This window comes from Embiotoca jacksoni, unplaced genomic scaffold (assembly GCF_022577435.1).
Source record: "Embiotoca jacksoni isolate LCO1_2020_lvr unplaced genomic scaffold, fEmbJac1.0.p SCAF_2, whole genome shotgun sequence".
NCBI classification, from domain to species: domain Eukaryota; kingdom Metazoa; phylum Chordata; class Actinopteri; family Embiotocidae; genus Embiotoca; species Embiotoca jacksoni.
Window position 1 is genome coordinate 9,808,675 of NW_027185340.1, and position 26,516 is coordinate 9,835,190.

The 26,516-nt window shown below is 40.7% G+C and overlaps 7 protein-coding genes across 7 annotated transcripts; all 7 read right to left on the bottom strand.

The window, feature by feature from the left end:
* Nucleotides 1–700: 700 nt before the first annotated feature.
* LOC138200727 (trace amine-associated receptor 13c-like) lies at nt 701–1,833 on the bottom strand. Its single transcript, XM_069153598.1, has 2 exons — nt 1,670–1,833; nt 701–1,517 (listed from the first exon to the last, which is right to left on the bottom strand). The coding sequence occupies exons 1-2, from the start codon at nt 1,831–1,833 to the stop codon at nt 701–703; spliced, it is 981 nt and encodes a 326-aa protein (XP_069009699.1).
* A 2,515-nt stretch (nt 1,834–4,348) lies between these two features.
* Nucleotides 4,349–5,541, bottom strand: LOC138201628 (trace amine-associated receptor 13c-like). Its single transcript, XM_069155245.1, has 2 exons — nt 5,318–5,541; nt 4,349–5,165 (listed from the first exon to the last, which is right to left on the bottom strand). The coding sequence occupies exons 1-2, from the start codon at nt 5,539–5,541 to the stop codon at nt 4,349–4,351; spliced, it is 1,041 nt and encodes a 346-aa protein (XP_069011346.1).
* Nucleotides 5,542–7,887: 2,346 nt separating this feature from the next.
* On the bottom strand, nt 7,888–9,776 carry LOC138200728 (trace amine-associated receptor 13c-like). The gene is made up of 2 exons (XM_069153599.1): nt 9,613–9,776; nt 7,888–9,460 (listed from the first exon to the last, which is right to left on the bottom strand). Exons 1-2 carry the CDS (start codon nt 9,774–9,776, stop codon nt 8,644–8,646), a joined length of 981 nt encoding a protein of 326 aa, XP_069009700.1. The 3' UTR covers nt 7,888–8,643.
* A 3,159-nt stretch (nt 9,777–12,935) lies between these two features.
* On the bottom strand, nt 12,936–14,120 carry LOC138201629 (trace amine-associated receptor 13c-like). Its single transcript, XM_069155246.1, has 2 exons — nt 13,897–14,120; nt 12,936–13,752 (listed from the first exon to the last, which is right to left on the bottom strand). Exons 1-2 carry the CDS (start codon nt 14,118–14,120, stop codon nt 12,936–12,938), a joined length of 1,041 nt encoding a protein of 346 aa, XP_069011347.1.
* A 3,105-nt stretch (nt 14,121–17,225) lies between these two features.
* LOC138201630 (trace amine-associated receptor 13c-like) lies at nt 17,226–18,410 on the bottom strand. Its single transcript, XM_069155247.1, has 2 exons — nt 18,187–18,410; nt 17,226–18,042 (listed from the first exon to the last, which is right to left on the bottom strand). Exons 1-2 carry the CDS (start codon nt 18,408–18,410, stop codon nt 17,226–17,228), a joined length of 1,041 nt encoding a protein of 346 aa, XP_069011348.1.
* Nucleotides 18,411–21,516: 3,106 nt separating this feature from the next.
* On the bottom strand, nt 21,517–22,649 carry LOC138200729 (trace amine-associated receptor 4-like). The gene is made up of 2 exons (XM_069153601.1): nt 22,486–22,649; nt 21,517–22,333 (listed from the first exon to the last, which is right to left on the bottom strand). Exons 1-2 carry the CDS (start codon nt 22,647–22,649, stop codon nt 21,517–21,519), a joined length of 981 nt encoding a protein of 326 aa, XP_069009702.1.
* A 2,505-nt stretch (nt 22,650–25,154) lies between these two features.
* Nucleotides 25,155–26,288, bottom strand: LOC138200730 (trace amine-associated receptor 13c-like). The gene is made up of 2 exons (XM_069153602.1): nt 26,125–26,288; nt 25,155–25,971 (listed from the first exon to the last, which is right to left on the bottom strand). Exons 1-2 carry the CDS (start codon nt 26,286–26,288, stop codon nt 25,155–25,157), a joined length of 981 nt encoding a protein of 326 aa, XP_069009703.1.
* Nucleotides 26,289–26,516: the final 228 nt, after the last annotated feature.

Sequence of the window (26,516 nt, forward strand, 5' to 3'; positions counted from 1 at the left end):
TTCATTTTATTTATTGACACGACAGACTTTACATGTACTTTCATTCTTCCACGCATCATTTAAGATACTAACCGGCTGTCAATATTTTTTCAACATTAATAATATATTACTTTGCTTCAGTTTGTTTTCTTTGTTTCATTTTGTACTTTTGAAACTGCAGCTCATTTTGCCAGCACACTGAGTTATTCTAGTTTGAAGGTGTGAAGACAAAAAATGGGATAGACTGGCATCCTGTCCAGGGTGTACCCTGCCTTCACCCAAAGTGAGCTGGGATATGCTCCAGCCCCCCCTGACCCTGTTCAGGATAAAAATGAGTATAGATAATGGATGGCTGGGAGACAAAAAATGATAATTTGACAGTAATTAATTGTTAACGATAAGGTATTACTGTTAATTAGCTGACTTTTATCTTTAACTGTGCTTGAGGGTGTTTGCATTGGAAAAATTGGCCTCGCACACGTTCACCAGACGACTCTGCTTTTGGCTAATGTCTGTGGGTTTCCTGCACTTCAAATACAGCTTGATTTAGAGTTTCTCATGTGAAATCCTCGATAGAGTTGTTGCTATGACAACTTTTTACTGTCACATGCAGTATGTGTGGACACATGGTCTGTAAGTTTTATGAATGTAAAAAACTGTCAACACGAAGATTTATCCAGACTTTTCCATCTGTTATTCAATCACTCAACATACAGCATCTCTACAGCATGTTGGCCTCACAGGAGTCAGGCTGCAGTATCTGAAATGTAACGATGAGCTTAATAGATTTTCTGAACCACGGGTAGAAAAAGGCATAGATGATGGGGTTTAGACAGGAGTTAAAGTAGAACAACCAACCTACAAAGGCATCAGATGAAGCATTGAACACGGTACTTTGGCCTGAGACAGTAACACAATAATATGGGCACATGGATATTATAAACACAAGTACAACAACACCAACAGTCCTGGCTGCTTTCAGCTCCGATTTCTTAACAGTTACTGTAACTGATTTCTGCAGTCTGACTGGTGCAAGCTGAGACCGCATGATTCGTGCCTGAGACACAGCCACCACAAATACTCTCACATACAGAAGTACAATCACTGTGATGGGAGCAATGAAGGAAAATACAAGATCAAATAGTCCAGCAATATAGTTAATGACAAGGACACACTCTCCAATACAGGAGTTATATATACCAGATTGTTTCAGGAAATCCTTCAGAACCAGACCTGTATAGACCACAGAACAGATCCAACACAGACAAACACACATCTGAACATTTTGAGTTGTGATTTTGGAGGAATAATGTAGTGGATAACAAATAGCAACATAACGGTCAATAGATATGATCACCATGGTTCCTATTGAGGCAGACGTGATCATGTAGCCTAGATACTGATACAGAGAACACATTAGGTCACCGAGGAACCAGCAGCCTTTTGTGACCACAATTTGAAAGAACATGAGGATGCCAACGAAGAAATCTGAGACAGCCAGAGAGAGGAGGAGGAGGTTGGTGGTGGTGTGGAGCTTCCTATGGAAAAAGAAAAGCAATATTTTCATAAATGTTATTCTGATGTATCTATCAGCAGTCAGATTGAAGCAGACAGAGTAAACACTGAAAGACAAAAAATATACATCGTGTGGAGTAAACAAATTTCATTCGTTAATACAATATGTGGCTACCTGAAGTGTGCGATGGAGATGATGACCAGCAGGTTGAGAATCATAGTGAGCAAAGAGATAGAGGACAGCAGAATGTAAATCAGCATATTCTCAAAGTAAGGACGCTTTGGCCTCCTGCAGGAGGTGTTGAAGAGTTCTGGAAAGCAGAGTTCAGTTTCCTCCATCACCAAAGAGAGGAGCAGCTGCTGAACACTGGCAGCTCTCTGACCCACTCTTTGTACCATGCAGCTGATTTATCTACATCCTCCCCTCCTTCCTCCACTCCTCTGTGCTGTTGTTGTTTTTTCTCTCCATAGAGATTGACTCATTGCTTTCTGAGCTCATCTTCCTCAACGTAAAATTTCCTCTTTCCTTCCGTGAATATCTTCCAACACTACATTCTGACTTTCTTCCCTCCATCTCTCTCTTATTCTATTCCTCATTTCTCTTGTTCATGTTCATCTTCATTGCCTTTTATCCTTGATGTTAAAGTAGATCAGGAGAATACTATAAAAATAACAAAAGTTGAGAAAACTCTTGGTTTTAGAACCTAAAATCTGAAGCTATTTTAAAATAGAATTCAAACCTTAAACACATCCGCACATTTATTCAATAAGAGCTCCACAAGTATGAGCATTTGGGAGACTTTTGACATCCATCAATCTCCTGCCTCTTGTTTGAGTTGGCCAAAGGCCTCGCAAGGCCTGCCTCCTGTTTAGTAACTTTTTCCAGCTCATCCTGGGTGTCCCTTGACAGACAAAAAACTGCCCATGCTGCCCAGGAGACACCTTAATCAGATGCCCGACCCACTTGGACCCTTTCCTTAACGCCAGGCCTGTCCACCCTGCAGAGGAAACTCATTTTAGTTTTTTGTGTTGGTAATCTCATTTTTTTGGTCACCATCAACAGGTCATGACCAGAGGTTAGGGTTGGAACATAGAACAACTGGTAAGCCGAATGTTTCATGTCGACTACTTTCAATTGATTTCTAGGAAACCAGGGCCATAGCTACAGCTTGATGGCTTCTGCAAACACCAAGGTCTCGATTTGCAATTGGAACAGGCACCGAAAACCACCTGATCACGAATTCCTTTTGGCCACATCCACAGTGGAGGCATCCAACAGGGCCCATTCAGATTGCATGTCACTGTCCTCCCCTGGGCTGAAAGAGGTACTCCTCTGGAGGTGGGAGTTAAAGACCTCATGGACAGGGGTGTCAGACAAGATGTTCTCAGTTTACCTCTCGGAACTTTATTTCTTCGGACTTAGCCCGACCAGGTCCCATGGGAAAAGACCAGATGCTCGACACAAACGTTCACTTGAAGGAGCAAGTGATTAAATTTTTGTTTGTCATAGGTGACTGATACTTTACAGAACACATTTGTGCCCATGACTTAAGAATTCATGCACCAATTATGACAAAATTTCACTGACAATTCTAACAAGTGTGGAATATTTCTTTTGGACAACACGATGTCTTTACACTCAGTTTTGCATTGAATCTTAAGTTTTGAACGCTTACGTAACAGAAGTATTGATTTGTGTAACATCACAGTGCAAAGTGTAAAAACGTAGAATAGAAGGACTATGTGTCAGTCAGGTGTCGGCGTTGGACAACAGAAAATACGACCGCATGTTGCCCGTGACATGTCAGGTTGTTTTTGAGACCGATAAATCCCATTGTGTCGCCAAACAAGCAGCAGCAGTTGATGAGGGGAAGCGTGTAGTTTTGATTACAGTGAATAGGATTCATGAAACACATGTGATGGCGTGATCCTTCTAGGGGAAAGTCCATACTAGAACAATGGGATCTGAATGGGAGTTGATCTCCAAAGAACACTCGGTCAATTAAAACATTAGATTTTCAAAAATCCACATTTCAAAAGATTTTGTTAGATTAAGACGATTGCAAGTGGTGTGAAGGGATAAAAACCTTTCGGACCCGGTGAGGAATTATCCACCACATAGGATAAAATTATCAAATTAATTTGTAGCTTTTGCAGCAACATTAATAATTGAAGTATTGGCTACTGTCATTATGGTTTATTGGCCAAACATGTACACACAAGAAGGATTCCTTCAAAGCCTTTAGTACATATATTTTATGGGATTAGAAAAAAATGGATGTAAACTTGAACTGAACTGGTTGGCGAAGGCACACAACCACAGGGTGGTAATGTTACTTTTGAGGATTATTTTTGTGTTACCTCACAATTATGTTTGCTCTTCCTCTTCCTTGTAATTCATTTGTCAGTGGGGGAAATAAATCTCTGTGGGAGGGTGTTAATATAACAAAAACCCCTGAGCTGAATATGATGACAAGAGGCATGCTGATCTGTCAACAAGTATATGTATGAAATACATGTATGTGCATAAAAATAAATAGTCAAGAAAAATAACACTTGGAAACAGCCTGTGACCCTCCAGATCTGCACATATACTGTTCATTAAAAAAGTGACCACCGACGACATTTCACTTCTTTTATTACTCATTGTCGTACAAGAAATGTTATTTAAGACACTTTTATGCAAAATAGCCTTTTCTAAATCAATGACAATATTTAAATTAAATTTATAACATTAGGGAGTTAATTTTATTTTTTGCTTTGATAGTCTGACATTGATGTTTTTTATATATTTGCAAAATTTTCAACACAGATTTATCGATACTTTTCCATCTGTTATTAAATCACTCAAAATCTACAGCATGTTGGCCTCACAGGAGTCAGGCTGCAGTATCTGAAATGTAACAATGAGCTTAATAGATTTTCTGAACCAGGGGTAGAAAAAGGCATAGATGATGGGGTTTAGACAGGAGTTAAAGTAGAGCAAACATATTACAAAGGCACCAGATGAAGATTTGAAAACGTTATCTTGGCCCGTGAGAGTAAGACAATAATATGGGCACATGCATATTAGAAACACAAGTACAACAACACCAAGAGTCCTGGCTGCTTTCAGCTCCGATTTCTTAACAGTTACTGTAACTGATTTCTGCAGTCTGACTGGTGCAAGCTGAGACCGCATGATTCGAGCTTGAGACACAGCCACCACAAATACTCTCACATACAGAAGTACAATCACTGTGATGGGAGCAATGAAGGAAAATACAAGATCAAATAGTCCAGCAATATAGTTAATGACAAGTACACATTCTCCAAAACAGGATTCATATGTACCAGATTGTTTCAGGAAATCCTTCAGAACCAGACCTGTATAGACCACAGAACAGATCCAACACAGACAAACACACATCTGAACTCTTTGAATTGTGATTTTGGAGGAATAATGCAGTGGATAACAAATAGCAACATAACGGTCAATAGATATGATCACCATTGTTCCTACTGAGGCAGACGTAATGATGTAGGATAAATACGAATACAGAACACACATGAGGTCACCGAGGAACCAGCAGCCATCTATGACCACAATTAGAAAGAACAGGAGGATGCCAACGAAGAAATCTGAGACAGCCAGAGAGAGGAGGAGGAGGTTGGTGGTGGTGTGGAGCTGCCTGAGGAGAAAGAAAAGCAATATTTTCATGATTGTTATTCTGATGCATCTATCACCAGTCAGATTGAAGCAGACAGAGGAAACACTTAAAGACAAAAAATATACATTGCGTGGAGTGAACCAGTTTCAGTCGTTAATACAATATGTGTCTACCTGAAGTGTGCGATGGAGATGATGACCAGCAGGTTGAGAATCATAGTGAGCAAAGAGATGGAGGACAGCAGAATGTAAATCAGCATATTCTCAAAGTATGGACGCTTTGGCCTCCTGCAGGAGGTGTTGAAGAGTTCTGGAAAGCAGAGTTCAGTTTCCTCCATCACCAAAGAGAGGAGCAGCTGCAGAACACTGGCAGCTCTCTGACCCACTCTTTGTACCATGTAGCTGATTTATCTACATCCTCCCCTCCTTCCTCCACTCCTCTGTGCTGTTGTTGTATTTTCTCTCCGTAGAGATTGACTCGTTGCTTTCAGCGCTCATCTTCCTCAACGTAAAATTTCCTCCTTTTTTTCAGTGAATATCTTCCGACACTAGATTCTGACTTTCTTCCCTCCATCTTTCTCTTATTCTGTTCCTCATTTCTCTTGTTCATGGTCATCTTCATTGCCTTTTATCATTGCTGGTAAAGTAGATCGGGAGAATACTATAAAAATAACAAAATTTGAGAAAAGTCTTTGTTTTCGTACCTCAAATTTAAAGCTATTTTAAAATAGAATTCAACCTTAAACACATCCGCACATTTCTTCAGTAAGAGCTCCACAAGTATGAGCATTTGGGAGACTTTTGACATCCATCAATCTCCTGCCTCTTGTTTGAGGTGGCCAAAGGCCTCACAAGGCCTGCTTCCTGTCTGGCAACTTGGACAGCTGAGATATATGATCTCGCCAGTATATTCTGTGTCAACCTTGGTGTCTCCTACCAGTTTTACATGGCCATTAAACTGCCCATGCTGCCCAGGAGACACCTTAATCAGATGCCCGAACCACTTGGACCCTTTCCTTAACGCCAGGCCTGTCCACCCTGCAGAGGAAACTCATTTCAGTTACTTGTATTGGTAATCTCATTTTTTTGGTCACAATCAACAGCTCATGACCAGAGGTTCGGATTGGAACATATAACAACTGGTTAGCCCAATGGTTTGTGTCTACTACTTTCAATTGATTTCTGGGAAACCAGGGCCACAGCTACAGCTTGATGGCTTCTGACAAAACCAAGGTATCGATTTACGATTGCAACAGGCATTGACAACCACCTTACCATGAATTATTTTTGGCCACATCTACAGTGGAGGCTTCCAACATGACCCACTCAGATTCCATGTCCCCATCCTCCCCTTGGATGCAAGTGGAACTCCCCTGGAGGTGTGAATTAAAAACCTCATGGACAGAGTTCTAGGACAAGATGTTCCCATCAAACCTTCTCGAAACCTTATTTCTTTGGACTTAGCCTGACCCTGGTCCCATGGGAATAGACCTGGTTACCAGATGCTCGGCGCAAACGTTCAATTGAAGGAGGAAGTGATTACATTTTTGTTTGCCAATGATCACTGTAACTTCACAGAACACATTTGTTCCCATGACTCAAGAATTCATGCACCAATTATGACAGCATTTCACTAACATTTCTACCAGGTTTGAAAGATTTCTTTTGGACAACCCAAGTCTTCACACTCAGTTTTGCATTGAATCTTAACTTTTGAAAGCTTATGGAACAGAAGAATTGATTTGTGTAACATCACAATGCAAAGTGTAAAAACGTAGAATAGCTGGACTATGTGCCAGTCAGGTGTCGACGTTGGACAACAGAAAATACGACTGCATGTTGCCCGTGACATGCCAGGTTGTTTCTGAAACCGATAAGACCCATTGTGTCACCAAACAGGCAGCAGCAGTTGATGAGGTGAAGCGCATAGTTTTGATTACAGTGAAAAGGTCTCATGAAACACATGTGATGGCATGTCCCTTCCTGGGGAAAGTCCATACGAGAACAATGGGATCTGAATGGGAGTTGATCTCCTGGGAACACTCGGTCAATTAAAACCTTTGACTTTCAAAAAACCCAATTTCAAAAGATTTTGTTAGATTAAGACGATTGCAAGTGATGTGAAGGGATACAAACCTTTCGGCCCCGGTGAAGAATTATCCACCACAGAGGATAAAATGATCAAATTAATTTGTAGCTTTTGCAGCAACATTCATAATTGAAGTATTGGTTACTGTCATTCGGCGCTATTGGCCAAACATGGACACACAAGAAAGATTCCTTCAAAGCTTTCACTACATATATTTTACGGGATTAGAAATAAATGGATGTAAACTTGAACTGAACTGGTTGGTGGAAGCACACAACCACAAGGTGGTAATGTTAGTTTTGAGGATTATTTTTGTGTTACCTCGCAATTATGTTTGCTCTTCCTGTTACTTGTAATTCATTTGTCAGTGGGGAAAATAAATCTCTGTGGGAGGGTGTGAATATATCAAACTCCTGCCTGTGGTGAAAATGATGACAAGAGGCATGTTGATCTTACATCAAGTGTAATCATGAAAATAAGTGCATACAATTATATATTCACAAGAAAATCACACCTGCAAGCAGCCTGTGAGACTGCAGATTTGCACATATACTGCTCATTAAAAAACTACCACTGAAAAAGGTTCACTTCTTTTGTTACTCATTATCGAACAAGAAAAGTTATTTCAGACATTTTTGTACAAAATAGCCTTTTCTACATCATGGAGAATATTTATATTCAATTTATAAGATAAGGGAGTTCGTTTTATTTTTTGTGTTGACAGTCTGTACGTATACTTTCATTCTTCCACACCATTTTTAAGAGAATGACCTGCTTTCAATGTGCACCTTCCAACTTCATTAATAAAATATTACCTTGCTTCAGTTTGTTTTCTTTGTTTCATTTTGTACTTTTGAAACTGCACCTCATTTTGCCAGCACACTGAGTTATTCTGGTTTGTAGGTTTAAAGACAAAAAATGGGTCAGAGTGGCATCCTGTCCAGGGTGTACCCTGCTTTCACCCAAAGTGAGCTTGGATAGGCTTCAGCTCCCCGTGACCCTGTTCAGGATAAAGTGGGTGTAGACAATGGATGGATGGAAGACAAAAAACAATAGTCTTACAGTCATTTTATGTTTACTATTAGGTCTTATGTTACTGTTAATAAGCTGACTTTTATCTTTAACTGTTCTTGAGGGTGTTTGCATTCAAAAACTGGCCTCGCACAGCATCACCACAGACGACTCTGGTTTCGACTAACGTCTGTGAGTTTCCCTCACGTTCAAATACAGCTTGACTTCAAGATTCTCATGTTAAATCCTCGATAGAGGTGGTGCTATGACAACATTATTCTGTCACATGTAGTATGCTTAGACAAATGGTCTGTTTGTTTTATGAATGTAAAAAACTGTCAACACGAAGATTTTTCCTGACTTTTCCATCTGTTATTCAATCACTCAACCTACAGCGTCTCTACAGCATGTTGGCCTCACAGGAGTCAGGCTGCAGTATCTGAAATGTAACGATGAGCTTAATAGATTTTCTGAACCAGGGGTAGAAAAAGGCATAGATGATGGGGTTTAGACAGGAGTTAAAGTAGAACAACCAACTTACAAAGGCATCAGATGAAGCATTGAACACGGTACTTTGGCCTGAGAGAGTAACACAATAATAAGGGCACATGCATATTAGAAACACAAGTATAACAACACCAAGAGTCCTGGCTGCTTTCAGCTCCGATTTCTTAACAGTTACTGTAACTGATTTCTGCAGTCTGACTGGTGCAAGCTGAGACCGCATGAGTCGAGCCTGAGACACAGCCACCACAAATACTCTCACATACAGAAGTACAATCACTGTGATGGGAGCAATGAAGGAAAATACAAGATCAAATAGTCCAGCAATATAGTTGATAACAAAGACACATTCTCCAAAACAGGAGTTAAATATACCTGGTTGTTTCAGGTAATCTTTCAAAACCAAACTTTGAAAAACCACAGAACAGATCCAACACAGACAAATACACATCTGAACTCTCTGAATCGTGATTTCTGAGGAATAATGCAGTGGATAGCAAATAGCAACATAACGGTCAATAGATATGATCACCATGGTTCCGATTGAGGAAGACGTAATCATGTAGGATAGATACTGATACAGAGCACACATGAGGTCACCGAGGAACCAGCAGCCTTTTGTGACCACAATTTGAAAGAACATGAGGATGCCAACGAAGAAATCTGAGACAGCCAGAGAGAGGAGGAGGAGGTTGGTGGTGGTGTGGAGCTGCCTAAGGAGAAAGAAAAGCAATATTTTCATGATTGTTATTCTGATGCATCTATCACCAGTCAGATTGAAGCAGACAGAGGAAACACTTAAAGACAAAAAATATACATTGCGTGGAGTGAACCAGTTTCATTCGTTAATACAATATGTGGCTACCTGAAGTGTACGATGGAGATGATGACCAGCAGGTTGAGAATCACAGTGAGCAAAGAGATGGAGGACAGCAGAATGTAAATCAGCATATTCTCAAAGTAAGGACGCTTTGGCCTCCTGCAGGAGGTGTTGAAGAGTTCTGGAAAGCAGAGTTCAGTTTCCTCCATCACCAAAGAGAGGAGCAGCTGCTGAACACTGGCAGCTCTCTGACCCACTCTTTGTACCATGCAGCTGATTTATCTACATCCTCCCCTCCTTCCTCCACTCCTCTGTGCTGTTGTTGTTTTTTCTCTCCGTAGAGATTGACTCGTTGCTTTCAGCACTCATCTTCCTCAACGTAAAATTTCCTCCTTTCCTTCAGTGAATATCTTCCGACAGTACATTCTGACTTTCTTCCCTCCATCTTTCTCTTATTCTGTTCCTCATTTCTCTTGTTCATGTTCATCTTCATTGGCTTTTATCATTGCTGGTAAAGTAGATCGGGAAAATATTGTAAAAATAACAAAATTTGAGAAAAGTCTTTGTTTTCGAACCTCAAATTTGAAGCTATTTTAAAATAGAATTCAACCTTAAACACATCCGCACATTTATTCAGTAAGAGCTCCACAAGTATGAGAATTTGGGAGACTTTTGACATCCATCAATCTCCTGCCTCTTGTTTGAGGTGGCCAAAGGCCTCACAAGGCCTGCCTCCTGTCAAGCAACTTTTTCCAGCTCATCCTGGGTGTCCTTTGACAGATGAGATATATGATCTCGCCTGTATATTCAGGGTCGACACTGGTGTCTCCGACCAGTTGGACATGGCCAAAAAACTGCCCATGCTGCCCAGGAGACACCTTAATCAGATGCCCGACCCACTTGGACCCTTTCCTTAACGCCAGGCCTGTCCACCCTGCAGAGGAAACTCATTTCAGCCACTGGTATTGGTAATCTCATTCTTTTCTTCACCATCAACTCATGACCAGAGGTTAGGGTTGGAACATAGAAAAACTGGTAAGCTCAATGGTTTGTGTCTGCTACTTCACTTGATCTCTGGGAAACCAAGGCCACAGCTACAGCTTGATTGCTTCTGCCAACACCGGGGTATCGAGTTTGGATCGCGACAGGCACCGACAACCACCTGATCACGAATTCCTTTTGGCAACATCCACAGTGTAGTCTTCCAACATGGCCTACTCAGATTCCATGTCCCCATCCTCCACTGGAATGCAAGAGGAACTCCTCCGGAGGTGTGAGTTAAAAACCTCATGGACAGGGTTCTAGGACAAGATGTCCCCAGTTTACCCTCTCGAAACCTTATTTCTTTGGACTTAGCACGACCAGAACCCATGGGAAAAAACCTGGTTACCAGATGCTCGGCATAAATGTTCACTTGACGCAGCAAGTGATTACACTCTTGTTTGCCAAAGATCACTGTGACTTCACAGAACACATTTATGACCATGACTCAAGAATTCATGAACCAATTATGACAAAATTTCACTAACATTTCTAACAAGTGCGGAAGATTTCTTTTGGACAACCAAATGTCTTTACACTCAGTTTTGTCTTACCTAACAGAAGTATTGATTCGTGTAAAATCACAGTGCAAAGTGTAAAGACGTAGAATAGCTGGACTATGTGTCAGTTAGGTGTCGGCGTTGGACAACAGAAAATACGACTGCATGTTGCCCGTGACATGCCAGGTTGTTTCTGAAACCGATAAAACCCACTGTGTCACCAAACAGGCAGCAGCAGTTGATGAGGAGAAGCGTGAAGTTATGATTACAGTGAATAGTATTCGTGAAACACATGTGATGGCGTGTGCCTTCCTGGGGAAAGTCCATACTAGAACAATGGGATCTGAATTGGAGTTGATCTCCTGGGAACACTCGGTCAATTAAAACTTTAGATTTTCAAAATCCCACGTTGCAAAGATTTTGTTAGATTAAGATGATTGCAAGTGGTGTGAAGGGATAAAAACCTTTCGGACCCGGTGAGGGATTATCCACCACAGATTATAAAATTATCAAATTAATTTGTATCTTTTGCAGCAACATTAATAATTGAAGTATTGGCTACTGTCATTAGGGTTTATTGGCCAAACATGTACACACAAGAAGGATTCCTTCAAAGCCTTCACTACGTATGTTTTATGGGATTAGAAATAAATGGCTGTAAACTTGAACTGACCTGGTTGGTGGAGGCACACAACCACAAGGTGCTAATGTTAGTTTTGAGGATTATTTTTGTGTTACCTTGCAATTATGTTTGCGCTTCCTCTTCCTTGTAATTCATTTGTCAGTGGGGGAAATAAATCTCTGTGGGAGGGTGTTAATATAACAAAAACTCCTGAGGTGAATATGATGAAAATAGACACGCTGATCTGACAACAAGTATATGCATGAAAATATGTGCATAAAAATATATACTCACAAAAATTAACACCCGCAAACAGCCTGTGAGCCTCCAGATTTGCACATATACTGCTCATTAAAAAACTACCACTGAAAAGAGTTTACTTCTTTTGTTACTCATTGTCGAACAAGAAATGTTATTTTAGACATTTTTGTACAAAATTGCCTTTTCTACATCGTGGACAATATTTTTATTCAACTTATAACATTAGGGAGTTCATTTTATTTTTTTGCATTAACAGCCTGTACATATACTTTCATTCTTCCACACCATATTTAAGATACTAACCTGCTATTAATGTGCATCTTCCAATTTTATTAATAATGTATTAATTTGTTTCAGTTTGTTTTCTTTGTTTCATTTTGTACTTTTGAAACTGCACCTCATTTTTCCCGCACACTGAGTTATTCTGGTTTGTAGGTTTAAAGACAAAAAATGGGTCAGAGTGGCATCCTGTCCAGGGTGTACCCTGCTTTCACCCAAAGTGAGCTTGGATAGGCTTCAGCTCCCCGTGACCCTGTTCAGGATAAAGTGGGTGTAGACAATGGATGGATGGAAGACAAAAAACAATAGTCTTACAGTCATTTGTTGTTTACTATTAGGTCATATGTTACTGTTAATAAGCTGACTTTTATCTTTAACTGTTCTTGAGGGTGTTTGCATTCAAAAACTGGCCTCGCACAGCATCACCACAGACGACTCTGGTTTCGCCTAACGTCTGTGGGTTTCCCCTCACTTTCAAATTCAGCTTGGCTTAAAGATTCTCATGTTAAATCCTCGATAGAGGTGGTGCTATGACAACATTATTCTGTCACATGCAGTATGTTTAGACACATGGTCTGTTTGTTTTATGAATGTAAAAACCTGTCAACACGGAGCTTTATCCAGACTTTTCCATCTGTTATTCAATCACTCAACCTACAGCGTCTCTACAGCATGTTGGCCTCACAGGAGTCAGGCTGCAGTATCTGAAATGTAACGATGAGCTTAATAGATTTTCTGAACCAGGGGTAGAAAAAGGCATAGATGATGGGGTTTAGACAGGAGTTAAAGTAGAACAAACATATTACAAAGGCACCAGATGAAGATTTGAAAACGCTATCTTGGCCCATGAGTGTAAGACAATAATATGGGCACATGCATATTATAAACACAAGTACAACAACACCAAGAGTCCTGGCTGCTTTCAGCTCCGATTTCTTAACAGATACTGTCACTGATTTCTGCAGTCTGACTGGTGCAAGCTGAGACCGCATGATTCGAGCCTGAGACACAGCCACCACAAATACCCTCACATACAGAAGTACAATCACTGTAATGGGAGCAATGAAGGAAAATACAAGATCAAATAGTCCAGCAATATAGTTAATAGCAAAGACACACTCTCCAAAACAGGAGTTAAACGTACCAGATTGTTTCAGGAAATCCTTCAGAACCAGACCTGTATAGACAACAGAACAGACCCAACACAGACAAACACACATCTGAACTCTTTGAATTGTGATTTTGGAGGAATAATGCAGTGGATAACAAATACCAACATAACGGTCAATAGATATGATCACCATTGTTCCTATTGAGGCAGACGTAATAATGAAGGATAAATAAAAATATACAGTACACATGAGATCACCGAGGAACCAGCAGCCATCTATGACCACAATTTGAAAAAACATGAGGATGCCAACGAAGAAATCTGAGACAGCCAGAGAGAGGAGGAGGAGGTTGGTGGTGGTGTGGAGCTGCCTACGAGAAAGAAAAGCAATGTTTTCATAATTGTTATTCTGTTGTATGTTTTACTGAAGCAGACAGAGGAAACACTGAAAAATAAAAAAAATATACATCGTGTGGAGTAAACCATTTTCATTAGTTAATACAATATGTGGCTACCTGAAGTGTGCGATGGAGATGATGACCAGCAGGTTGAGAATCACAGTGAACAAAGAGATGGAGGACGGCAGAATGTAAATCATCATATTCTCAAAGTAAGGACGCTTTGGCTTTCTGCAGGAGGTGTTGAAGAGTTCTGGAAAGCAAAGTTCAGTTTCCTCCATCACCAAAGAGAGGAGCAGCTGCTGAACACTGGCAGCTCTCTGACCCACTCTTTGTACCATGCAGCTGATTTATCTACATCCTCCCCTCCTTCCTCCACTCCTCTGTGCTGTTCTTGTTTTTTCTCTCCGTAGAGATTGACTCATTGCTTTCTGAGCTCATCTTCCTCATCGTAACATTTCGTACTTTCCGTCCGTGAATATCTTCCAACACTAGATTCTGACTTTCTTCCCTCCATCTCTCTCTTATTCTGTTCCTCATTTCTCTTGTTCATGTTCATCTTCATTGCCTTTTATCCTTGATGGTAAAGTAGATCGGGAGAATACTATAAAAATAACAAAAGGTGAGAAAACTCTTTGTTTTAGAACCTCAAATCTGAAGCTATTTTAAAATAGAATTCAATCTAAAACACATCCGCACATTTATTCAGTAAGAGCTCCACAAGTATGATCATTCGGGAGACTTTTGACATCCATCAACCTCTTGCCTCTTGTTTGAGTTGGCCAAAGACCTCGCAAGGCCTGCCTCCTGTCCAGCAACTTTTTCCAGCTCATCCTGGGTGTCCCTGGACAGATGAGATATATGATCTCGCCAGTATATTCTGGGTCGACCCTGGTGTCTCCTACCAGTTGGACATGGCCAAAAAACCGCCCATGCTGCCCAGGAGACACCTTAATCAGATGCCCGAAACGCTTGGACCCTTTCCTTAACGCCAGGCCTGTCCACCCTGCAGAGGAAACTCATTTCAGTTACTTGTATTGCTAATCTCATTTTTTTGGTCACAATCAACAGCTCATGACCAGAGGTTAGGGGTGGAACATAGAATAACTGGTAAGCCCAATGTTTCGTTTCGACTACTTTCAATTGATTTCTAGGAAACCAGGGCCACAGCTACAGCTTGATTGCTTCTGCCAACACCAAGGTATCGATTTGCGATTGGAACAGGCACCGACAACCACCTGACCATGAATGATTTTTGGCCACATCCACAGTGGAGGCATCCAACATGGCCCATTCAGATTGCATGTCCCCGTCCTCCCCTGGGATGAAAGAGGTACTCCTCTGGAGGAGGGAGTTAAAAACCTGACGGACAGGGTTCTCAGACAAGATGTTCTCAGTTTACCTCTCGAAACCCTTATTTCTTCGGATTTAACCCGACCTGGTCCCATGGGAAAAGATCTGGTTACCAGATGCTCGACACAAACATTTACTTGAAGGAGCAAGTGATTAAATTTTTGTTTGTCATAGGTGACTGATACTTTACAGAACACATTTGTCCCCATGACTCAATAATTCATGCATCTGTTATGACAAAATTTCACACACATTTCTACAAGGTGTGGAAGATTTCTTTTGGACAACCAAATGTCTTTACACTCAGTTTTGTATTACCTAACAGAAGTATTGATTTGTGTAAAATCACAGTGCAAAGCGTAAAAACGTAGAATAGCTGGACTATGTGTCAGTCAGGTGTCGGCGTTGGACAAAAGAAAATACGACTGCATGTTGCCCATGACATGTCAGGTTGTTTCTGAGACCGATAAGACCCATTGTGTCACCACACAGGCAGCAGCAGTTGATGAGGAGAAGCGTGTAGTTTTGATTACAGTGAATAGGATTCATGAAACACATGTGATGGCGTGTGCCTTCCTGGGGAATGTCCATACCAGAACAATGGGATCTGAATGGGAGTTGATCTCCTGGGAACACTCGGTCAATTAAAACCTTAAATTTTCAAAAGCAACTTTACGAAAGATTTAGTTAGATTAAGACGATTGCAAGTGTTGTGAAGGGATAAAACCCTTTCGGACCCAGTGAGGAATTATCCACCACAAAGGATAAAATTATCAAATTAATTTGTAGCTTTTGCAGCAACATTAATAATTGAAGTATTGGCTACTGTCATTGGGGTTTATTGGCCAAACATGTACACACAAGAAGGATTCCTTCAAAGCCTTCACTACATATATTTTATGGGATTAGAAAAAAATGGATGTAAACTTGAACTGAACTGGTTGGCAGAGGCACACAACCACAAGGTGGTAATGTTAGTTTTGAGGATTATTTTTGTGTTACCTTGCAATTATGTTTGCTCTTCCTCTTCCTTGTAATTCATTTGTCAGTGGGGGAAATAAATCTCTGTGGGAGGGTGTTAATATAACAAAAACTCCTGAGGTGAATATGATGACAAGAGGCATGCTGATCTGACATCAAGTGTATGCATGAAAATATGTGCGTAAAAATATATACTCACAAAAAAATTACACCTGCAAACAGCCTGTGAGCCTCCAGATATACACATATACTGCTCATTAAAAAACTAATACTGAAAAAAGTTCACTTCTTTTGTTACTCATTGTCGAACAAGAAATGTTTTTTCAGACATTTTTGTACAAAATAGCCTTTTCTACATCGTGGACAATATTTTTATTCAACTTATAACATTAGGGAGTTCATTTTAATTTTTTTGCATTAACAGCTTGTACATATACTTTCATTCTTCCACACCATATTTAAGATACTAACCTGCTATTAATGTGCATCTTCCAATTTTATTAATAATATATTAATTTGCTTCAGTTTGTTTTCTTTGTTTCATTTTGTACTTTTGAAACTGCACCTCATTTTGCCAGCACACTGAGTTATTCTGGTTTGTAGGTTTAAAGACAAAAAATGGGTCAGAGTGGCATCCTGTCCAGGGTGTACCCTGCTTTCGCCCAAAGTGAGCTGGGACAGGCTTCAGCTCCCCGTGACCCTGTTCAGGATAAAGTGGGTGGAGACAATGGATGGATGGAAGACAAAACATAATAGTCTTACAGTAATTTGTTGTTTACTATTAGGTCTTATGTTACTGTTAATAAGCTGACTTTTATCTTTAACTGTTCTTGAGGGTGTTTGCATTCAAAAACTGGCCTCGCACAGCATCACCACAGACGACTCTGGTTTCGACTAACGTCTGTGAGTTTCCCTTACGTTCAAATACAGCTTGACTTCAAGATTCTCATGTTAAATCCTCGATAGAGGTGGTGCTATGACAACATTATTCTGTCACATGTAGTATGCTTAGACAAATGATCTGTTTGTTTTATGAATGTAAAAAACTGTCAACACGGAGCTTTATCCAGACTTTTCCATCTGTTATTCAATCACCCCAACATACAGCGTCTCTACAGCATGTTGGCCTCACAGGAGTCAGGCTGCAGTATCTGAAATGTAACGATGAGCTTAATAGATTTTCTGAACCAGGGGTAGAAAAAGGCATAGATGATGGGGTTTAGACAGGAGTTAAAGTAGAACAAACATATTACAAAGGCACCAGATGAAGATTTGAAAACGTTATCTTGGCCCGTGAGAGTAAGACAATAATATGGGCACATGCATATTATAAACACAAGTACAACAACACCAAGAGTCCTGGCTGCTTTCAGCTCCGATTTCTTAACAGATACTGTCAATGATTTCTGCAGTCTGACTGGTGCAAGCTGAGACCGCATGATTCGAGCCTGAGACACAGCCACCACAAATACTCTCACATACAGAAGTACAATCACTGTGATGGGAGCAATGAAGGAAAATACAAGATCAAATAGGCCAGCAATATAATTAATAACAAAGACACACTCTCCAAAACAGGAGTTAAACGTACCAGATTGTTTCAGGAAATCCTTCAGAACCAGACCTGTATAGACAACAGAACAGATCCAACACAGACAAACACACATCTGAACTCTTTGAATTGTGATTTTGGAGGAATAATGCAGTGGATAACAAATACCAACATAACGGTCAATAGATATGATCACCATTGTTCCTATTGAGGCAGACGTAATAATGAAGGATAAATAATAATATACAGTACACATGAGGTCACCGAGGAACCAGCAGCCATCTATGACCACAATTTGAAAAAACATTAGGATTCCAATGAAGAAATCTGAGACAGCCAGAGAAAGGAGGAGGAGGTTGGTGGTGGTGTGGAGCTGCCTACGAGAAAGAAAAGCAATGTTTTCATAATTGTTATTCTCTTGTATGTTTTACAGAAGCAGACAGAGGAAACACTGAAAAATAAAAAAAAAATACATCGTGTGAAGTAAATCATTTTCATTAGTTAATACAATATGTGGCTACCTGAAGTGTGCGATAGAGATGATGACCAGCAGGTTGAGAATCACAGTGAACAAAGAGATGGAGGACAGCAGAATGTAAATCATCATATTCTCAAAGTAAGGACGCTTCGGCCTCCTGCAGGAGGTGTTGAAGAGTTCTGGAAAGCAGAGTTCAGTTTCCTCCATAACCAACGAGAGGAGCAGCTGCTGAACGCTAGCAGCTCTCTGACCCACTCTTTGTACCATGCAGTTGATTTATCTACATCCTCCCCTCCTTCCTCCACTCCTCTGTGCTGTTGTTGTTTTTTCTCTCCGTAGAAATTGACTCGTTGCTTTCTGAGCTCATCTTCCTCATCGTAACATTTCGTACTTTCCGTCCGTGAATATCTTCCAACACTAGATTATGACTTTCTTCCCTCCATCTCTCTCTTATTCTGTTCCTCGTTCATCTTCATTGCCTTTTATCCTTGATGGTAAAGTAGATCCGGAGAATACTATAAAAATAACAAAAGTTGAGAAAACTTTGTTTTAGAACTTCAAATCTGAAGCTATTTTAAAATTGAATTCAACCGAAAACACATCCGCACATTTATTCAGTAAGAGCTCCACAAGTATGATCATTCGGGAGACTTTTGACATCCATCAACCTCCTGCCTCTTGTTTGAGGTGGCCAAAGGCCTCGCAAGGCCTGCCTCCTGTCTGGCATCTTTTTCCAGCTCATCCTGGGTGTCCCTGGACAGATGAGATATATGATCTCGCCAGTATATTCTGGGTCGACCCTGGTGTCTCCTACCAGTTGGACATGGCCAAAAAACCGCCCATGCTGCCCAGGAGACACCTTAATCAGATGCCCGAAACGCTTGGACCCTTTCCTTAACGCCAGGCCTGTCCACCCTGCAGAGGAAACTCATTTCAGTTACTTGTATTGCTAATCTCATTTTTTTGGTCACAATCAACAGCTCATGACCAGAGGTTAGGGTTGGAATATAGAATAACTGGTAAGCCCAATGTTTCGTTTCGACTACTTTCAATTGATTTCTCGGAAACCAGGGCCACAGCTACACCTTGATTGCTTCTGCCAACATCAAGGTTTCGATTTGCGATTACGACAGGCACCGACAACCACCTTACCATGAATTAATTTTGGCCACATCCAAAGTGGAGGCTTCCAACATGGCCCACTCAGGTTCCATGTCCCCGTCCTCCCCTGGGATGCAAGAGGAACTCTTCTGGAGGTGAGAGTTAAAGACCTCATGGACAGGGGTCTCAGACAAGATGTTCTCAGTTTGCACTCTCGAAACCTTATTTCTTTGGACTTAGCCCGACCAGGTCCCATGGGAAAAGACCTGGTTACCAGATGCTCGGCACAAACATTCACTTGAAGGAGCAAGTGATTACAATTTTGTTTGCCAAAGATCACTGTTACTTCACAGAACACATTTGTGCCCATGACTTAAGAATTCATGCACCAATTATGACAAAATTTCACTGACAATTCTAACAAGTGTGGAATATTTCTTTTGGACAACACGATGTCTTTACACTCAGTTATGCATTGAATCTTAAGTTTTGAACGCTTACGTAACAGAAGTATTGATTTGTGTAACATCACAGTGCAAAGTGTAAAAACGTAGAATAGCTGGACTATGTGTCAGTCAGGTGTCGGCGTTGGACAACAGAAAATACGACTGCATGTTGACCGTGACATGTCAGGTTGTTTCTGAAACCGATAAAACCCATTGAGTCACCAAACAGGCAACAGCAGTTGATGAGGAGAAGCGTGAAGTTTTGATTACAGTGAATAGGATTCATGAAACACGTGATGGCGTGTGCCTTCCTGGGGAAAGTCCATACCAGAACAATAGGATCTGAATGGGTGTTGTTCTCCTGGGAACACTCGGTCAATTAAAACCTTTGACTTTCAAAAACCCACATTGCAAAATATTTTGTTAGATTAAGGCGATTGCAAGTGGTGTGAAGGGATAAAAACCTTTCAGCCCCGGTGAGGGATTATCCACCACAGAGGATAAAATTATCAAATTAATTTGTAACTTTTGCAGCAACGTTCATAATTGAAGTATTGTCTACTGTCATTGGGGTTTATTGGCCAAACATGAACACACAAGAAGGATTCCTTCAAAGCCTTCACTACATATATTTTACGGGATTAGAAATAAATGGATGTAAACTTGTACTGAACTGGTTGGCGCAGGCACACAACCACAAGGTGGTAACGTTAGTTTTGAGGATTATTTTGGTGTTAGCTCGCAATTATGTTTGCTCTTCCTCTTCCATCTAATTCATTTGTCAGTGGGGGAAATAAATCTCTGTGGAAGGGTGTGAATAGAACAGAAACTCCTGCCTGTGGTGAATATGATGACAAGAGGCATGCTGATCTGACATCAAGTGTATGCATGAAAATAAGTGCATAAAATCATATATTCACATAAAAATCACACCTGCAAGCAGCCTGTGAGCCTCCAGATTTGCACATGCACTGCTCATTAAAAAAAACTACCACTGAAAAAAGTTCACTTCTTTTGTTACTCATTGTCGAACAAGAAATGTTATTTTAGACATTTTTGTACAAAATAGCGTTTCTACATCATGGAGAATATTTATATTCAATTTATAACATTAGGGAGGTCATTTTATTTTTCGCATTGACAGTCTGTACATATACATTCATTCTTCCACACCATATTTAAGAGAATGACCTGCTTTCAACGTGCATCTTCCAATTTCATTAATAATATATTACTTTGCTTCAGTTTGTTTTTTGTTTAATTTTGTACTTTTGAAACTACACCTCATTTTCCCAGCACAATGAGTTATTCTAGTTCGTAGGTGTGAAGACAAAAAATGGGATAGACTGGCGTCCTGTCCAGGGTGTACCCTGCCTTCGCCCAAAGTGAGCTGGGATAGGCTTCAGCCCCACTGACCGTGTTCAGGATAAAGTGGGTATAAATAAAGAATGGATGGAAAACAAAAAATAATAGTCTTAGTCCTTTTATGTTTACTATTAGGTCATATGTTACTGTTAATAAGCTTGACTTTTATCTTTAACCATGATTGAGGGTGTTTGCATTCAAAAACTGGCCTCGCACAGCATCCCCACAGACAATTCTGTTTTTGGCTAACGTCTGTGAGTTTCCTGCACTTTAAATACAGCTTGATTTAGAGTTTCTCATGTTAAATCCTCGAGAGAGGTGGTGCTATGACAACATTATTCTGTCACATGCAGTATGTTTAGACACATGGTCTGTTTGTTTTATGAATGTAAAAAACTGTCAACACGGAGCTTTATCCAGACTTTTCCATCTGTTATTCAATCACTCAACATACAGCGTCTCTACAGCATGTTGGCCTCACAGGAGTCAGGCTGCAGTATCTGAAATGTAACGATGAGCTTAATAGATTTTCTGAACCAGGGGTAGAAAAAGGCATAGATGATGGGGTTTAGACAGGAGTTAAAGTAGAACAACCAAACTACAAAGGCATCAGATGAAGCATTGAACACGGTACTTTGGCCTGAGAGAGTAACACAATAATATGGGCACATGCATATTATAAACACAAGTACAACAACACCAAGAGTCCTGGCTGCTTTCAGCTCCGATTTCTTAACAGTTACTGTCACTGATTTCTGCAGTCTGACTGGTGCAAGCTGAGACCGCGTGATTCGAGCCTGAGACACAGCCACCACAAATACTCTCACATACAGAAGTACAATCACTGTGATGGGAGCAATGAAGGAAAATACAAGATCAAATAGTCCAGCAATATAGTTAAAAACAAGGACACACTCTCCAATACAGGAGTTATATGTACCAGATTGTTTCAGGAAATCCTTCAGAACCAGACCTGTATAGACCACAGAACAGATCCAACACAGACAAACACACATCTGAACATTTTGAGTTGTGATTTTGGAGGAATAATGTAGTGGATAACAAATAGCAACATAACGGTCAATAGATATGATCACCATGGTTCCGATTGAGGAAGACGTGATCATGTAGGCTAGATACTGATACAGAGCACACATGAGGTCACCGAGAAACCAGCAGCCTTCTATGACCACAATTTGAAAGAACATGAGGATTCCAACGAAGAAATCTGAGACAGCCAGAGAGAGGAGGAGGAGGTTGGTGGTGGTGTGGAGCTGCCTAAGGAGAAAGAGAAGCAATATATTAATTATTGTTATTCTGTTGTATCTATCACCAGTCAGATTGAAGCAGACAGAGGAAACACTGAAAGACAAAAAATATACATTGTGTGGAGTGAACCAGTTTTCTTAGTTAATAGAATATATGGCTACCTGAAGTGCGCAATGGAGATGATGACCAGCAGGTTGAGAATCACAGTGAGCAAAGAGATGGAGGACAGCAGAATGTAAATCAGCATATTCTCAACGTAAGGACGCTCTAGCCTCCTGCAGGAGGTGTTGAAGAGTTCTGGAAAGCAGAGTTCAGTTTCCTCCATCACCAAAGAGAGGAGCAGCTGCTGAACACTGGCAGCTCTCTGACCCACTCTTTGTACCATGCAGCTGATTTATCTACATCCTCCCCTCCTTCCTCCACTCCTCTGTGCTGTTGTTGTTTTTTCTCTCCGTAGAGATTGACTCATTGCTTTCTGAGCTCATCTTCCTCAACGTGACATTTCCTCCTTCCTTCTGTGAATATCTTCCGACACTAGATTCTGACTTTCTTCCCTCCATCTCTCTCTTATTCTATTCCTCATTTCTCTTGTTCATGTTCATCTTCTTTGCCTTTTATCCTTGATGTTAAAGTAGATCAGGAGAATACTATAAAAATAACAAAAGTTGAGAAAACTCTTGGTTTTAGAACCTAAAATCTGAAGCTATTTTAAAATAGAATTCAACCTCAAACACATCCGCACGTTTATTCAGTAAGAGCTCTTCAATTATGATGCATTTGGGAAACTTTTGACATCCATCAATCTGCCTCTTGTTCGAGATGGCCAAAGGCCTCACAAGGCCTGCCTCCTGCCTAGCAACTTTTTCCAGCTCATCCTGGGCGTCCCTGGACAGAAAAGATATATGATCTTACCAGTATATTCTGTGTTAACCTTGGTGTCTCCTACCAGTTGGACACGGCCCGAAACCACCCATGATACCCAGGAAAAACCTTAATCAGATGCCCGAACCACGTGGTTCTTTTCCTTAACGCCAGGCCTGGCCACCCTGCAGAGGAAACTCATTTCAGCCACTTGTAATGGTAATCTCATTCTTTTGTTCACCATCAACAGCTCATGACCAGAGGTTAGGGTTGGAACATAGAACAACTGGTAAGTCCAATGGTTTGTGTCTGCTACTTCGCTTGATCTCTGGATAACCAAGGCCACAGCTACAGCTTGATGGCTTCTGCCAACACCTGGGTATCAAGTTTGGATTGCGACAGGCACCGACAACCGCCTGACCACGAAGTCGTTTTGACAATATCCACAGTGGAGGCTTCCAACATAGCCTAATCAGATTCCATGTCCCTGTCCTCCCCTGGGATGCAAGAGGAACTCCTCTGGAGGAGGGAGTTAAAAACCTCACGGACAGGGTTCCAGGACAAGATGTTCTCAGTTTACCCTCTCGAAACCTTATTTCTTCGGACTTAACCCGACTAGTTCCCATGGGAAAAGACCTGGTTACCAGATGCTCCACACAAACGTTCACTTGAAGGAGCAAGTGATTACATTTTTGTTTGCCAAAGATCACTGTTACTTCACAGAACACATTTGTGCCCATGACTTAAGAATTCATGCACCAATTATGACAAAATTTCACTGACAATTCTAACAAGTGTGGAATATTTCTTTTGGACAACACGATGTCTTTACACTCAGTTTTGCATTGAATCTTAAGTTTTGAACGCTTACGTAACAGAAGTATTGATTTGTGTAACATCACAGTGCAAAGTGTAAATACGTAGAATAGCTGGACTATGTGTCAGTCAGGTGCCGGCGTTCGACAACAGAAAATATAACTGCATGTTGCCCGTGACATGTCAGGTTGTTTCTGAAACCGATTAAACGCATTGTGTGACCACACAGGCAGCAGCAGTTGAAGAGGTGAAGCGTGTAGTTTTTATTACAGTGAAAAGGACTCATGAAACACAGGTGATGGCGTATCCCTTCATGGGGAAAGTCCATACTAGAACAATGGGATCTGAACAGGAGTTGATCTCTTGTGAACACTCGGTCAATTAAAACCTTAGATTTTCAAAAAACCCACGTTGCAAAAGATTTTTTTATATTAAGCTGATTGCAAGTGGTGTGAAGGGATAAAAACCTTTTGGCCACGGTGAGGAATTATCCACTGCAGAGGATAAAATGATGAGATTAATATGTAGCTTTTGCAGCAACATTCATAATTGAAGTATTGGCTACTGTCATTCGGCTTTATTGGCCAAACATGTATACATAAGAAGGATTCCTTCAAAGCCTTCACTACTTATATTTAACGGGTCTACAAATAAATGGATGTAAACTTGAACTGAACTGGTTGGTGGAGGCACACAACCAGAAGGTGGTAATGTTAGTTTTGAGGATTATTTTGGTGTTAGCTCGCAATTATGTTTGTTCTTCCTCTTCCATCCAATTCATTTTTCAGTGGGGGAAATAAATCTCTGTGGGAGGGTGTTAATATAACAAAAACTCCTACCTGAGGTGAATATGATGACAAGAGGCATGCTGATCTGACAACAAGTATATGCATAAAAATACATGCATAATAATATATACACTCACCAAAAAACAACACCTGCAAGCAGACTGTGAGCCTGCAGATCTGCACATATACTTTTAATGAACAAATTGCCACTGAAATAAGTTCACTTCATTTGTTACTCATTGTTGAACAAGAAATGTTATTTAAGACATTTTTGATCTGCAAGTTTTATGAATGTAAAAACTGTCAATATGAAGATTTATCTAGACTTTTCCATCTGTTATTCAATCACTCAACATACAGCGTCTCTACAGCATGTTGGCCTCACAGGAGTCAGGCTGCAGTATCTGAAATGTAACGATGAGCTTAATAGATTTTCTGAACCAGGGGTAGAAAAAGGCATAGATGATGGGGTTTAGACAGGAGTTAAAGTAGAACAACCAACCTACAAAGGCATCAGATGAAGCATTGAACACGGTACTTTGGCCTGAGACAGTAACACAATAATATGGGCACATGCATATTATAAACACAAGTATAACAACACCAAGAGTCCTGGCTGCTTTCAGCTCCGATTTCTTAACAGTTACTGTCACTGATTTCTGCAGTCTGACTGGTGCAAGCTGAGACCGCATGATTCGAGCCTGAGACACAGCCACCACAAATACTCTCACATACAGAAGTACAATCACTGTGATGGGAGCAATGAAGGAAAATACAAGATCAAATAGTCCAGCAACATAGTTAATGACAAGTACACATTCTCCAAAACAGGAGTTAAATATACCTGGTTGTTTCAGGAAATCTTTCAAAACCAAACTTTGAAAAACCACAGAACAGATCCAACACAGACAAATACACATCTGAACTCTCTGAATCGTGATTTTGGAGGAATAATGCAGTGGATAACAAATAGCAACATAACGGTCAATAGATATGATCACCATGGTTCCGATTGAGGAAGACGTGATCATGTAGCCTAGATACTGATACAGAGCACACAGGAGGTCACCGAGGAACCAGCAGCCTTTTGTGACCACAATTTCAAAGAACATGAGGATACCAACGAAGAAATCTGAGACAGCCAAAGAGAGGAGGAGGAGGTTGGTGGTGGTGTGGAGCTGCCTGAGGAGAAAGAAAAACAATATATTCATTATTGTTATTCTGATGTATCTATCACCAGTCAGATTGAAGTAGACAGAGGAAACACTGAAAGACAAAAAAATAGACATTGTGTGGAGTGAACTAGTTTCATTAGTTAATACAATATGTGGCTACCTGAAGTGTGCGATGGAGATGATGACCAGCAGGTTGAGAATCACAGTGACCAAAGAGATGGAGGACAGCAGAATGTAAATCAGCATATTCTCAAAGTAAGGACGCTTCAGCCTCCTGCAGGAGGTGTTGAAGAATTCTGGAAAGCAGAGTTCAGTTTCCTCCATCACCAAAGAGAGGAGCAGCTGCTGAACGCTGGCAGCTCTCTGACCCACTCTTTGTACCATGCAGCTGATTTATCTACATCCTCCCCTCCTTCCTCCACTCCTCTGTGCTGTTGTTGTATTTTCTCTCCGTAGAGATTGACTCGTTGCTTTCAGCGCTCATCTTCCTCAACGTAAAATTTCCTCCTTTCCTTCAGTGAATATCTTCCGACACTAGATTCTGACTTTCTT